General features: G+C 33.8%; 1 protein-coding gene across 1 annotated transcript; it reads right to left on the reverse strand.

Moving 5' to 3' along the window:
* Positions 1 to 7,041: 7,041 nt before the first annotated feature.
* On the reverse strand, positions 7,042 to 13,716 carry LOC135124807 (potassium/sodium hyperpolarization-activated cyclic nucleotide-gated channel 1-like). The gene is made up of 3 exons (XM_064050029.1): positions 13,029 to 13,716; positions 7,857 to 8,145; positions 7,042 to 7,807 (listed from the first exon to the last, which is right to left on the reverse strand). The coding sequence occupies exons 1-3, from the start codon at positions 13,704 to 13,706 to the stop codon at positions 7,119 to 7,121; spliced, it is 1,656 nt and encodes a 551-aa protein (XP_063906099.1). The 5' UTR covers positions 13,707 to 13,716; the 3' UTR covers positions 7,042 to 7,118.
* Positions 13,717 to 14,643: the final 927 nt, after the last annotated feature.

The raw sequence follows: 14,643 nt of genomic DNA on the forward strand, positions 1-14,643 counted from the left end.
AAATGGTGCGGTGTCAACTAGCAAGCGGAAACCTGCCCCAAGGACTATGGGCGGAAATGATTAGAAACGGGGCTCACATTAGAAATAGAATACCACGTGCCCGTCTCGAAGGAAAAACCCCCTACGAACTCTGGACCGGTCGAAAACCTGATTTGAGTCATTTGCGTAAAATTGGTAGTACTGCATATGCATTAATTGACGAGTCGAAACGGAGCAAATTTGAAAAGAAGAGCGAACGGCTCATCTTAGTTGGATATGAATTTGAGCAACACGCATATCGACTTTGGCGGCCAGGTACAAAAGTAATTATTAAGAGTCGTGACGTAAAAATTGTCGAATTACCACCAAAAAGACCGCTTCAATTGTTACCTGAAATCGCTACAAATGAAGAACAATCAACACCAACACGAGCGGCGTACTCGAAACGCGTGGTTCCTTCAGATGAAAACTCCATCGTAAACAACACCCGGTCTAAGACGAAGAAAAGGATGGAAGAAAAAGATGAAATGACCGAAGTTCAATTTGCAGCCCTCCTGACTGAAGGTGAGAAAATAGTGACTAAAACACCTGAAACTCTCGCAGAAGCGTTAGCCACGAATGATTCAAAACAGTGGGAGCTTGCAATGGCTGATGAATTGGAGTCTTTAGCCAAAAATGAAGTTTGGGAATTGGTGGAGCTTCCAGCGAACAGACGACCAATCCAAAATAAATGGATATTCAAGATTAAAACCAACCCGGACGGCAGCATCAATAAATATAAGGCACGGTTGGTCATTAAGGGATGTTCGCAAAAAGCGGGCATCGACTACGCGGAAACGTTTTCACCCGTTGCACGGTTCGAATCGGTGCCATCGCGGCGGCCAAAGATTATGAACTCTTTCAGATTGACGTGAAAACTGCTTTCCTTTATAGTGAACTAAAAGAGGAAATATATATGGTGCAACCGGACGGTTTTGACGACGGTAGTGGCCGTGTGTGTAAACTAAACAAAAGTTTATACGGACTGAAACAGGCACCATTAGTGTTTCATGAGAAAATGGACGGAGTGCTAAAGGAATTTGGCATGAACCCTACTCGGTTTGACCGGTGTGTGTACGCGTCTGACAATAACGAACTTTATTTCGCGCTGTACGTGGATGATGGTCTGGTAATCGGTAGTTCCGTGGAACGTGTCAACAGTTTTATAAACAAACCAAAACTGAATTTTGAAGTTACTGGTGACGTGGCAAACTGTATGCAAATAGTGCGCGATCGTGGGACAAAAACTCTACACTTAAAGCAAACTACTGAACATTTGGTGCGAAACCCTGTTCACCATCGACGCACCAAACACATCGACGTCAAGTTCCACTACACACGTGACGCCTATCAACGGGGAGAGATTGATATCAACCACGTTGGGACAACGGAACAACTGGCGGATATGTTCACGAAACCGCTAAGCCGTGATAAATTTGCCAATAATTTAAAATTGTTGAATTTACATTCAGTTTAAGACTTATTCTCTTAAGTATTATTTTATTTGTGTGTTCTAATTTTTCTTGTGTTTGTTTATTTAGTTCATCTGACCAGAGCGAGTGGGAGTGTTGCAATATGTCAGAATTAGATACGCTCTGGCCCAGTACCGGTGCGACACTTGTGTGGTTGAAAGTCTGGACCCTTTTGTCTTTGTCGGCGTTTCACGGCAAATCGACGTCCAGATGTCGGGACCTTTTTTACTAAGTTAGTTTTCTCATATTGTACATATCTAAGTCAGTTAATAAATACCTTCGCTAGTGTTAACATCGTTGGCCTTTTATTTTTCGCACTTTAAATACGCACATAAATTAACAAGATCTAGAAAAGAAATTGTACTGAAAATACCCTTGTCAAAGCAATTTGTGATTTCGTTAACAATGTCAGTAATGGCTTTCGAGGTGTTTAATCTGGGCCTGAAACCGAATTGATTGTCACATAATACATTCTTTTCCTCAAAATAATGACATAATTGACCCATCAGAATTCTCTCCAGAACTTTCGATAAAATGGGCAATAGTGATATCGGTCGGTAATTGCTGATCTCATTGGGTTCTCCCTTTTTAAAAATTGGTAGGACATTTGCAATTTTCAAGCAGTCAGGGAAAGTAAGTGTTTTAATACTTGTATTAATTAATTTCGTAAGGGGAGATATTATGACATCCAGAACGGTTTTGACTATTTCAACACTAAGACCATAGATATCTTTGGTTTTACTATTTCTTAATTTTTTTACGACATCACGAACTTCAGCGCAAGACACTTCGCTAAACTGAAAATACGTTAAACTATTATCACAGTTATTATTGCACATTAACAGAATGGGATCACAGTTTGAATGAGGAAGCTTATTAATCACATTTTTTGCGATGTTACAAAAAAAATCATTAAAATCATGAGCACTTTTATTACAACCGCATATTTTATTCGTTTTCTTAACACTTCGTTTAGAATTAATCATAGACCACATTGCTCGCATTTTATTATGAGATTGATTTATATATTTATCGTTAGCACTGATTTTTGCGTTTTTAATTGCTTCTCGATACATTTTGCGATATGAGTTTCTAGATTTTTTGATATCAAGGCGATTTGTTAGAAGATAAAGATCATTCAACTTGGATAAGTTATTTTTCATAGTTTTTAGATGGTAGGAATACCAATGAATGCGTTTACAATAAGATGGTTCAATTACTTTTTCTGGGAACGAGATACAAACATAGTGCTCCAAAACATTGAGAAAATCTTCAAAAGCCTTGTTTATGTCGTATGCGCAGTTACAGGTGATAGGATTCCAATCAACCGCTTCAAGATGTTTATACAAACAAAATTTCCCAATTTCAGTGATTGGTCTAATGATTAAAGAATTCTCATTGAACTGGTTGACTGGAATATTTGTTTCAAACAATATTCCCAAATGGTCCGAGAGGCCTAAGTTCATGGGTTGAATATGAATAGAATGAGTTTGAATATTCGTGAATACATTGTCTAGACGATTATTCCCTCTAGTATTAAAATTAACTAACGGCTTTAAACCATATCCTAGAAATAAATCTAACAGATTATTTTTCCTTGTATTGTTAGAATTAAAAACAATATTGAAATCGCCACCTATGATAATATTTTTTGTAACATCCAAACAGGTAAGCAGTCTATTTACAATAGCTATGAATTCGTCAAAGGCACTCAATGGAGGTCGATATAAGGAGACAACTGTTAAATTCATGGAGGGTATTAGAATGGCAGATATTTCACAAATTCTGCTGAAAGAGAGCGCTGTTAATTTGGGTAAACCATCCGCTCCAAATTGTTGTTGGGTGAATATAATCGATCCCCCATATCCGTCATCATCTCTTGAGAAGCAAGATTTTATTACGTAGTCATCTATTGTCACAGTGTCACACTCGGCACTCGTCAACCAGTGCTCAGTGAGACATAGGATGGAAGGGGAAAGTTTATGCTCCTCAAGGAATGCTTCTATTTCACCAATTTTGTTTCTTAAAGACTGGACATTAAAAAACAAGATTTTGATGTTGTAATTACCTGTGGTGGGTCGGATGTGGTTGCGTTTCAGTTTTGGACTTTTTGCCGTTGTCCTAAAAAAGTTGTCATATTTGTCTTTTCTCCTTTGTATTGGGAAATATCGTTCGTCTGTTCTCTTGGAAAATAATAGCGATTAAGAACTATTCCGTTAGGCCAAAAATTTTCGTCCAATATTTTGTCTTTATCCTGAAGTGGGATCGAAATTTTGAAAGATGCTATTCGATCTTTGTTTTTGAGGGAGAGTTTTTCCACTTTCGAGTTGCAAACTGTCCCAATGTGCTTCTTTATGTCCTCATCGGTAGTATCAGGGTCAAAACGGGTTGCAAACAAAAGGATTTTCTTTTCTGCAGCTTTCAACGTCGAGGTGGTACTGGTGTTGTTGTTTCCAATAACAAGAGGGCGACTTTTCTTTTTGTGTTTATAGCGTACTTCGACAAAATCGGTATCATTATGTAATGTAGTAGGGGTAGTAGTGTTTACACCCTTATCCTTATTTATTCCTGTGGTCCCTTTTTTGGAAAGATCTATGATTGTATTCATTAGATTTAGTTGGTCTTTTTCCAAAGAGGTCAAGTTGGGTTCATTAGTCTCGGATAATTTTTGTGATTTTTGATTATTGATGTTCTTATCATGCACTTTCTCTTTCGGTTGCTTGGTGCTTTTTGTAGTTGTAGGTTTTATACTGTCACTTGCCTTATCTCGCTGATTATTACTGATCGATCGTTTCAATGCAAGGATTTCCTCACGTAAATGAGAAATTTCATCAACAAGCGGAGCTACTGCTGCACTAACTACATCTCTGATGATCTCTGTTAGTGATCCATACTGAGATAGGTCCGAATTATCCGGGATTAAGATGGAATTTGGAATGTTACACTCACTTTTTTTGCAGCACTTCATTGTTGTTGCACTAAGTACTTCGAGATGTCGTAGATATTGGGAACAGCTGGGATGACACATAGAGCCACAATTTATACACGTTAAGCCACTGTCTATTAGATATTTACATTTTAAACACGGAGCTTTAGTTGGTGCGTCTTGTTTGTTCGCCATCTTGATTTTTTTCCAAACTGAAATATCGAAAAATGAACATTTCGAAAAGTCGAAAAGTAGGGAAATTAGAAAATTAAAAAATCGAACAATCGAAAAGTTGAAAACTCGTCAAGTCGAAAAATCCTAAAACCGAAAATTTAGAAACGCCAAAAAACGGTAAGTCGAAAAATTGAAAATTCTAAAATTTAAAAAATCGAAAAATTGGATAATTTAAAAAGCAAAAAATTTAATCGAAATATTGATAAATTCCAAAACTGAAGTATCCAAAAATTGGAAAATCCAAAAATCGAAAAGTTGAAAAATCGTCAAGTCGAAAAATCAAAAATTTTAAAAATTTTGAAATCAAAAACCTAAAAAATCAAAAAACTGAAGAATTGGAAAATATGAAAAATGCAGAAATCAAGAAGTAGAAAAACCGAGAAATCAAAAAGCCGAATAATCGAAAAATTGGTCAATCTAGAAATCGAAAATTTAGAAATGTCAAAAATCAGAAACCTAAAAAAACGAAAAATTGCAAAAAAAAACTGAAAAAATAGAGCAATCGAGAAACAGAAAAATTGAAGAATAGAAAATTCATCAGGTGGAATAACCGAAAATTTTAAAAATCCAAACTTCAAAATCTTGAAAAATCGAAAAATTGAAAAACTAAAAAATGGAGAAAGCGATAAGTCGAAAAATCGAGAAATGGAAAAAATTTAATAAAAAAAAACCTGACAACAAAATATCAACAAATTGAAACATTGAAAAAAAGGTGAAATCGAAACATGGAAAAATTAAAAATTCGAAAACTTTAAAGTTTAAAAAATCGCAAAATTGAAAACGAAATATGGAAAAATTAAAAAATCGAAATACTGAAAAATTTTAAAACTGAAATATCGAAATGGAAAAAATAAAAAAAATGAAAAATCGATTAATCAGGAATTCGAAAAATTTTAAAGTTAAAAAATCAAAAAATCAAAACGAAATATCGTAAAATTGATAAATCGAAAAGTCGTCAAGTCGAAAAATCGAAAAACCGAAAATTCAAAATATGCAAAAATCAAAAACCTGTAAAATCGAAACACTGAAAAATCGAGAAATGGGAAAATTCAAAAAATCTAAAGGTCGAAAATCGAAAAATGGGAAATTTGAAAAATCGATTAATCAGAAGATCGAAAAATTGAAATAATTGAAAAAGCAAAAAAATGAATCGAAATATTGAAAAATTCCAAAACTGAAGTATCCAAAAATCGAAAAGTTGAAAAATCGCCAAGTCGAAAAATCGAAAATTTTAAAAATTTTGAAATCAGAAACCTGAAAAATCAAAAAACTGAAGAATTGCAAAAATCAAGAAGTGGAAAAACCGAGAATCGAAAAATTGGTCAATCTAGAAATTGAAAATTTAGAAATGTCAAAAATCAAAAACCTAAAAAAACGAAAAGTTACTAAAACTGAAAAAATAGAGCAATCGAGAAAAAGAAAAATCGAAGAATAGAAAAATAAAAAAATGTAAGAGTCGAAAAATGAAGAAATCGAAAAATCTAAAATTTAAAAAATCGAAAAGTTGAAAAGTTAAAACACCAAAAAATCAAAACGAAATATCGGAAAATTGAAGAATCGAAATGTTGAAAAATTTGAAAACGGAAATATCGAAAAATTTAAAAATTTTAAACTGTTTAAAATGTCAGTTATTTATAAATCCGACGTAATTTAAGTGTTTGTTGATTGGGAAAAATGTTATTAAAAATAATTTCTATAAATTAACAGCAAGTGAATTTAGAGTTCAGATTTTTTTTACTACAATTTGCACTTTTATAAATCTTTTCCGATATATTATGGTTTGAAGGGACTCTTTGTTTAATTCCAAATTGACAGAAAACTAGAAATCGCGAAAAATATGCAAAATATATGTATATTTTTTTCATTTGATGACAATCATAGTTATCGAGGGGCAGAGCTTAATTACAAAATCCATATTTGTCTGCAAAAATCTACCATTTTAAACACGTTTTAATTTAAGTTTTTTGTGTGTAAAGATGACTACATCTACATATTAAGAAAAAAAGGGCAAAATATAAGCTCCGCCCACCCACCCTATCTCAATCGTGATAACTTTCAATTAAAGAAAAAGTTTGATTTATCAATTTTATCTCCACACTTAATACAAAATCCAATTTTTGTCTATAACACAGCACAAAATTTCTAAAGTTATTGAAATTTTAATGAAACGAGTTCAGAATAACACCTAAATGACATCTTAGTTGACCATGGTTTAGATTACGTTTTCGTGACGTCGTTCGTGACGTGTGTGACCTTCGTTCTGATTGGTCAGTTACGACTTGATCGTCATTTTGATTGGTTTAGCCAGGAAAAGGGATTTCTCGTGGAAATAAAAATCAGGATTTGCTGTTTATTTTTGATTTTCAAATAACGTATAAATATACACAAACTTTCTACAATTCATCAATTTACCAGTAAAACATCCTCTAAGAAAGTGAATACCGAGTAACTACTCTACAATGAAACTACTAATAAACCGAATAACTCCTGTCGCTCCTCTTCAGTGTTTGCACCCCCTCGTTCTCCTGCGACATCATCTGCAGCGTGCTCTCCAGCCGACTCATCGCCAGCCTCCGAATTTTCTTATTCAGTTCCGGGTACGGCTCGATCGCCTCCTGGAAGTCCCTCCTGCTCAGCCTGAACAACTCGCACTCCTTCACCGCCACCACCGTGGCCACCCTCGGCGCGTTGATCAGCAGCGTGATCTCCCCGAAGTGGCCGCCGTCGTCCAGGTGGCAGATCTCCTTGCCGCCTCCCGTGTACACCGCCACCGTGCCCACGTAGATGAAGTACATCGCGTTGCCGGTGTAGCCCGCCATCACGATGATGTCGCTAGGCAGGTAGATCTCCGAGCGGAGCTTCGTCACGATGCGGACCATCACCGACGGCGGCAGGTCCTTGAAGAAGTCCACCTTCTCGATCATGGTCTGGCACCGCTGGATGAGGATGTCGTGCTTGAGCACGGGGGACAGGTTGTTGAGGACGTCCTCTTCGCGGAAGATGTGCTTCTGGAACTTGAAGTCGATGTAGCGGAGGATTTTGTCGCGGAGGCGGTGGGGGAGTTCTTTGTATTTCATGTACTCGCCGATTTCTTCGAGGAGGTGGTTGTATTTGTTCCGGGAGCTGGAGCGCTTCTGGTAGAACTGCATGACTTTGGCTGGAGGAAAGAGGGTTTAGCGGGATTTCGATTGGTTGTAGCTGCTTACCTAAAATGATGATTTGGAGGACGCTACCCACGGTTATGCAACCGATCTCCACTATCATTACTAGGTTAGTGCTGTTGATTATGTCGGTGACGCCGACTACCATAAGGGCTCGAGTCACTTTAAATGCGGTCATCAGAAGGGGGAAACCCGCGATGGCAGTTTGAGCAAGAGAGACCGGGTGGAAGTAGGAGACGAGGGCGTACGCGATACTGGAGACCCATCCGAGCAAAACGAGGATCCAGATAGTAAAAGTAATCAGTCTGACGTGAGATATCGCGAATCCTGTTCTCTACAACAAACTTTATAGATCCAGCTAAACGGCCATGCGCCTGTGTAAATAAAGTTAGCTTTGGCCTTTTGGCATAAATTATCAGAAACAATTTATTTAAAATAGAACGTTAGGCAACCCAAATTACACATTTTTACTTGTCTCTTGAGCATGATTTAAATTCACAACCCGGTAAAAGCTAGGGATCCCAAGATTCTTCCAAATGATTTCCAAACAAAAAATTAGGGCCCAAAATTCTTTCAATTTTTTTCAAAAGCAACATAAGGGCCGGCTAAGGTTTTTAATTTCTTAAAAAATACACCACGGGCTCCCAAAATTATTTTAAATTCTTAAAAAAAAGACAAAAATGGCCCAAAATTCCTTTAAATTCGTAAAAAAGACACTTGCGATACCTAAGATTTTTTTTTATTTATTTTGACTTAGAGTATTAAAAAAAAAGATAATTGAGTCCGAGAATTATTTTGGACTCATAAAAAAAGACAATTGGACTCTTGTAATTAGAAAAAAAATTAAAATGTCGAAAAATCTTAAAACCGAAAAATAAAAAATTTTAGAAACCGGAAGATCGAGAAATCAAAACAACAACAGTAAAACATCAAAATAAATAAAATCGAATAATTGAAAAAGTAAAAAATCGAAAAGAAAAGGTGAAGGGTCGAAATATTGAAATATCCCAAAATTTAAAAAATTGAAAAGTCAGAAACCCAACAAATCGAGAAATTCAAGAACTGCAAAAACTGAAATATAGAGACATCGAGAAGTCGAAAAATCGAGAAATGGGAAAATAAAAAAATCTAAAAATTGAGAAATCGAAGATTTAGAAATACCAAAAATTCAGAAATAGGACATTCGAAGAATCGAAAGATCTAAAATTTAAATAACCGAAAAATAAAATATCCAAAAATTGAAAAATCGAGAAATCGAAATATCAAAAAACCAAAAAATTGCAAAATTGAAAAACCGAAAAATCGAGGAATTGAAGTATAGAAAATTTCAAAACAAAAATATCCAAAAATGAAAAGTCGGAAAATCGAAAAAGTCAAGTCGAAAAATCGAAAAACCGAAAATTGAAAACGTTGAAAAATCGAGAAATGGGAAAAGTGAAAAAATCAAAACGTTTAAAGGTCGAAAAATCGAGAAATGAAAAATCGGGAAATCGAAAAATAGAAAAATCCAAAAATCGGTTACTCAAGAAATGGAAAAATTGAAATATTAGAAACGTCAAAAATTGAAAAATAGAAAAATCGAGAAATCGAAAAATTTAAAATTTAAAAAAAAGAAAAAAGATCAAAAAATTGAAAAATTGAAAAATGAAAAATCGGGAAATCGAAATATCATCAAGTCAAATATATTTCCTTAGCTTACGGTCGGGAAGTAAAAATGAATAACCGAAAATTTAAAAGACTGAAAAACAGAGAATTGAAAAATCGAGAAATCGAAAATTTAAAAATTCGAAAAATTGAAAAATTAAAAAACAGAAAAATCTAAACGAAATATAAAAACATTGATAAATTGATTAAGCAAGAAATGGAAAATTTGAAAATTTAGAAACGTCAAAAATTGAAAAAGGAAATTCGAAAGTCATAAAACGCGAAATCGAAACATCACAAAATCAAAAAATATAAAATTTAAAAATTCGAATAATTGATTAATTAAAAGACCAAAAAATGTAAACGAATTATCGAAAAATTGATAAATTGAAAAATAAAAAATCGGGAAACCGAAAAGTCAATTCGAAAAATCGAAAACCAAAAAGTTGAAAATTCAAAAGCCTGAAAAATTGAAAAACTGAAGAGTGCAAAACTGAAAAATGAAGAAGTCGAAAACTCGAGAAATGAGAAAAATAAAAAAAATCAAAACGTCTAAAAGTCGAAAAATCGAGAAATGGGAAAAGTGAAACAATCAAAACGTCTAAAAGTCGAAAAATCGAGAAATGAAAAATTGTGTAATCGAAAAACGGAAAAATCCAAAAATCGGTTACTCAAGAAATGGAAAAATTGAAATATTAGAAACGTCAAAAATTAAAAAATGGAAAAATCGAGAAATCGAAAAATTTAAAATTTAAGAAACCGAAATACCAAAAAAATTGAAAAATTGAAAAATGAAAAATCGGGAAATCGAGATATCAAGTTAAATATACTTCCTTAACTTACGGTCGGGAAGTAAAAATGAATAACCCAAAAATTTAAAAGACTGAAAAACAGAAAAATCGACGAATTGAAAAATCAAAAAAATCTAAAATTTAAAAATTAAATCGATTAAGCAAGAAATGGAAAATTTGACAATTTAGAAACATCAAAAATTGAAAAAGAAAAATCGAGAAATGGAAAAATTCCAAAAATGAAATATCGAAAAATTGACAAAATGAAAAATCGGGAAACGAAATGCTTTAAGTCATAAAACGCGAAATCGAAACATCACAAAATCAAAAAATCTAAAATTTAAAATAATGATTGAAAAATTAAAAAGCCAAAACATCTAAACGAATTATCGAAAAATTGATAAATCGAAAAATAAAAAATCGGGAAACGGAAAAGTCAATTCGAAAAATCGAAAACTAAAAAGTTGAAAATTCAAAAGACTGAAATATTGTAAAACTGAAGAGTGCAAAACTGAAAAATCGAGAAGTCGAAAAATCGAGAAATCAGAAAGTGGAAAAATCCAAAAATCGAATAATCAAGAAATGGAAAAATTGATAAATTGAAAAATCGAAAAATTGAATAAGCGGGAAATTGAAACGAAATATCGAAAAATTAAAGAATTGAAAAATGAAAAACCGGGAAATCAAAATGTCAAGTAAAAAATTGGAATAACCTAAAATTTAATAGACTGAAAAATTGAAAAATTGAGAAATCGAAAAACTAAACTTCAAGAACCCTAAAACGAAATATTAGAAAATTGAAAAATCAAAAAATTTAAAAATTCGAAAAATTGAAAAGTCAATTCGAAAAATCGAAAACCAAAAAGTTGAAAATTCAAAAGCCTGAAAATTTGAAAAACTGAAGAGTGCAAAACTGAGAAATCGAGAAGTCGAAAACTCGGGAAATGGGAAAAATAAAAAAATCAAAACGTCTAAAACTCGAAAAATCGAGAAATCAAAAAGTGGAAAAATCCAAAAATCGAATAATCAAGAAATGGAAAAATTGATAAATTAGAAGCGTCAAAAATTGAAAAATCGAAAAATTGAAAAAACTGGAAATTGAAACGAAATTAAAGAATTGAAAAATGAAAAATCGGGAAATCAAAATGTCAAGTAACAAAATGGAATCACCAAAAATTTAATAGACTGAAAAATAGAAAAATCGACGAATTGAAAAATTGAGAAATCGAAAAACTAAACTTAAAAAACCCTAAAACGAAATATTAGAAAATTGAAAAATCAAAAAATTTAAAAATTCGAAAAATTGAAAAGTTAAAAAACCGAAAAATCTAAAAAATTGATAAATCGAAACATGAAAAATGGGGAGATCGAAAAGTCACGTCGAAAAATATCGAAAAACCGAAAACTTAAAAAGCTGAAAAATCAAAGACCTGAAATATTGAAAAACTGAAAAATCGGGAAGTCGAAAAAACGTTTAAAAATCGATTAATCAAGAAATGGAAAAACTAAAAATTTAGAAACGTCAAAAATTGAAAAATAGAAAAATCGGACAATCGAAGAATCACAAAATAAAATATCAAAAAATTGAAAAATCGAGTTATTGAAACAAAATATCGAAAAATTGAAGAACCAAAATATTGAAAAATTCCAAAAATGATATATCGAAAAATGAAAAATCGAGAAATCGAATTATTGTGAAGTCAAAAAATTGAAAAATAGAAAAATCGACGAATTGAAAAATTGGAAAAGCGAAAAATATAAAAAACGAGAAATCGGAACGTCACAAAATCAAAAAATCTAAACGAAGGATTGAACACTCGAAATATTGAAGAAAAATTCCAAAACAAAAATATTGAAAAATTGATAAATCGACAAATGAAAAATAGAGAATTCGAAAAGTCAAGTCGAAAAACGGAAAATTTTAAAAATAAAAAATCAAAAAACTGAAACATGAAATATTAAAAAATTGAAAAATCGAAAACATGAAAATTCGAGAAATGGAAAAATCTAAATTGAAAAAACCGAAAAATGAAAGCGAGAAATCTAAAATTAAAAAGCCGAAAAATCTAAACTAAATATCGAAAAACTGAAGAATCGTAATATTGAAATTTTCCAAAACTGAAATAGTGAAAAGTCGTGAAGTCGAAAAATCGAAAAACCCAAAAATTAAAAAATCTAAAATTGAAAAATTAAAGAGAAAAACTGAAAAATCGAGAAATCGACAAGTCGAAAAACTGAAAAATGTAAAAATTCAAAAATTCAATACAATTAATCAAGAAATCAAAAAATTGAGAAATCAAGAAATTCAAAATTTAAAAAACCGAAAAATAAATTACCAAAATATTTAAAAATCGAGAAATCGAAACATCAAAAAATCGAAAAATTCCAAAATCGAAAAATTAAAGAATTCCAAAACTAAAAAGCCTCAAGTCGAAAAATCGAAAAACCGAAAATTAAAAGAATTGAAAAATCAAAAACCTGAAAATTTTTTTTTCAATGTTGTCCTGCAAAATGTAGCTAGACAATTTGTTTATTTTTTCCCCGAAACTTTGATACTCTAGGAGTCATGAAACGTCGAGAAAGCTTCGACATTTTCGCATTCTGTTAACCATAAGTAACACAAAAAATTTGTGTTTAGCGTAAGAGCCAATATTGTTAGAAAACCTAAGCGTTCGCTACTCGTTTCACTTTCTAATTCGTCCAGCAAAGCGGCAAATGCACATCCATGTGCCGCTTTGTCGCCAAAAACGCCCAAAGCCAACTTGCTCTCGCTTTACTATACCTCGCCCAGCTTTTGCAGATAACTCAGTAACGTGGGCAAACGCACCAGCTTAATCAACAAAACATAGCACGAAAACTGGTACACTTCCGCGAAAAAAAAGTCAAAGTACAGACACAGCGGCTGCGACGTAACGAAATCCACCACGAAGAACGTGAAAATGTAGTGTTTGGCCACCTTCTGCGGCTTCAGCACCACCATCTGCTTGCGCGCGTCGAAGTACCCCGTGAAGAACCACATCACTACGTCCACGTTGCAAAGCACGCAGATGCCGCTGTAAACGTAGAAGAAGACTTCGGAGTGCTGCTCCACGGAGATGGTCAGCGGTATGATCGCGAACTGCACCCCCCAGGTGCACAGCATGAACATCTCCCAGCAGAAGCGGAAGCTGCTGAAGGGGTGGATCATGTTGGGGTGCATGCGCAGGTGGCGGACCTCTTCGTCGTAAATGCGGGCCGCCGACTTCAGGTACTTTTTGCTGTCGGGGCTGTAGGAACTCACCGTTACCCATTTCCAGAGCCTGCGACGCAGAAGGACGCAGAGGGAGTGGTATATGGTGTAGGTGACGATTTCCTCCTGCAGCGGGAGCTCGCAGGTGTGGTCGGGGATGGGGCGGACCAGGCTTTGGGTGGTGCGGGCGCTTTTCGTGGCTTTTCCAGCTTTTGCGGATTTTCGCAACATTTTCGAAAAGTTTAAATGTCACTGTGAGGTTTTCAAGGCATACTGGTTTCGAAAACGGAGTTGGTTATAGGTGGGGGTTGGGTACTAGGAGAAAGGGAGTTGGGGGTTGGTGCGTGGAGGGTACAGGCGGAATTTAGTCAAAATATCCAAATTTTACAAAAAAAATAATAAAAAAATAAATAAAATATGTTTGAAAAAAAAAATTGAAAAAATCTTGGGATTTCTTTTTTGTCTTCTTGGATTTTAAAGGGATTTAGGAGGCGTTTGTGTTTTTTTTTTGTGAAAATTTTAAAAAATCTTTGCGTCTTTCTTTAGTTTTCTTATAGAATTTAAAAAAATCTCGAAACCTGTATTGTTTTTATTTTGAAGTAAATTTAAAGAATCGTTACCTGCTAAGATAAGACTGATTTTAACAAATGACATACTCCGTAAGAAAAGAAAAGGTGGGCAGGCGGGGCTAGTACGTGTTAATACTGATTAGTCCCGCCCACCCACCCTGTCTTATAGTTCTTTGACTCCTTTGACTTTAAACTTCAACGAGACATAACGTCATCCTCGAAACACCAAATCCCCAAATCCCCTAAACACAGTATCCTCAAATCCTCAAAACACTTAAATACTCAAATCCTCGAAGCATCCAAGTCCTCAAATCATCAAAATAGCTATATCTTCAAATCCTCAAAATACCAATATCCCCAAAATCTCTAAATCCCCAAATCCTCATAACACAATATCCTCAAATCCTCAAAACACCAAAATCGCCAAATCCCCAAATTCTCAATACATCAAAATTTTGAAATCCTCAAAATAACAAAATCTGTAAATCCTCAAAACACCAATATCCCCAAAATCTCAAAATCCCCAAATCCTCAAATCATCAAATTACCTATATCCTCAAATCCCCAAAACACTAATAAGATCTTCAAATCCTCAAAAC

The sequence above is a fragment of the Zophobas morio genome, unplaced genomic scaffold (genome assembly GCF_036711695.1).
Source record: "Zophobas morio isolate AGI-343-1 ecotype UQ-CSIRO unplaced genomic scaffold, CSIRO_AGI_Zmor_V1 ptg000008l, whole genome shotgun sequence".
In the NCBI taxonomy this organism is placed as follows: Eukaryota; Metazoa; Arthropoda; class Insecta; order Coleoptera; family Tenebrionidae; genus Zophobas; species Zophobas morio.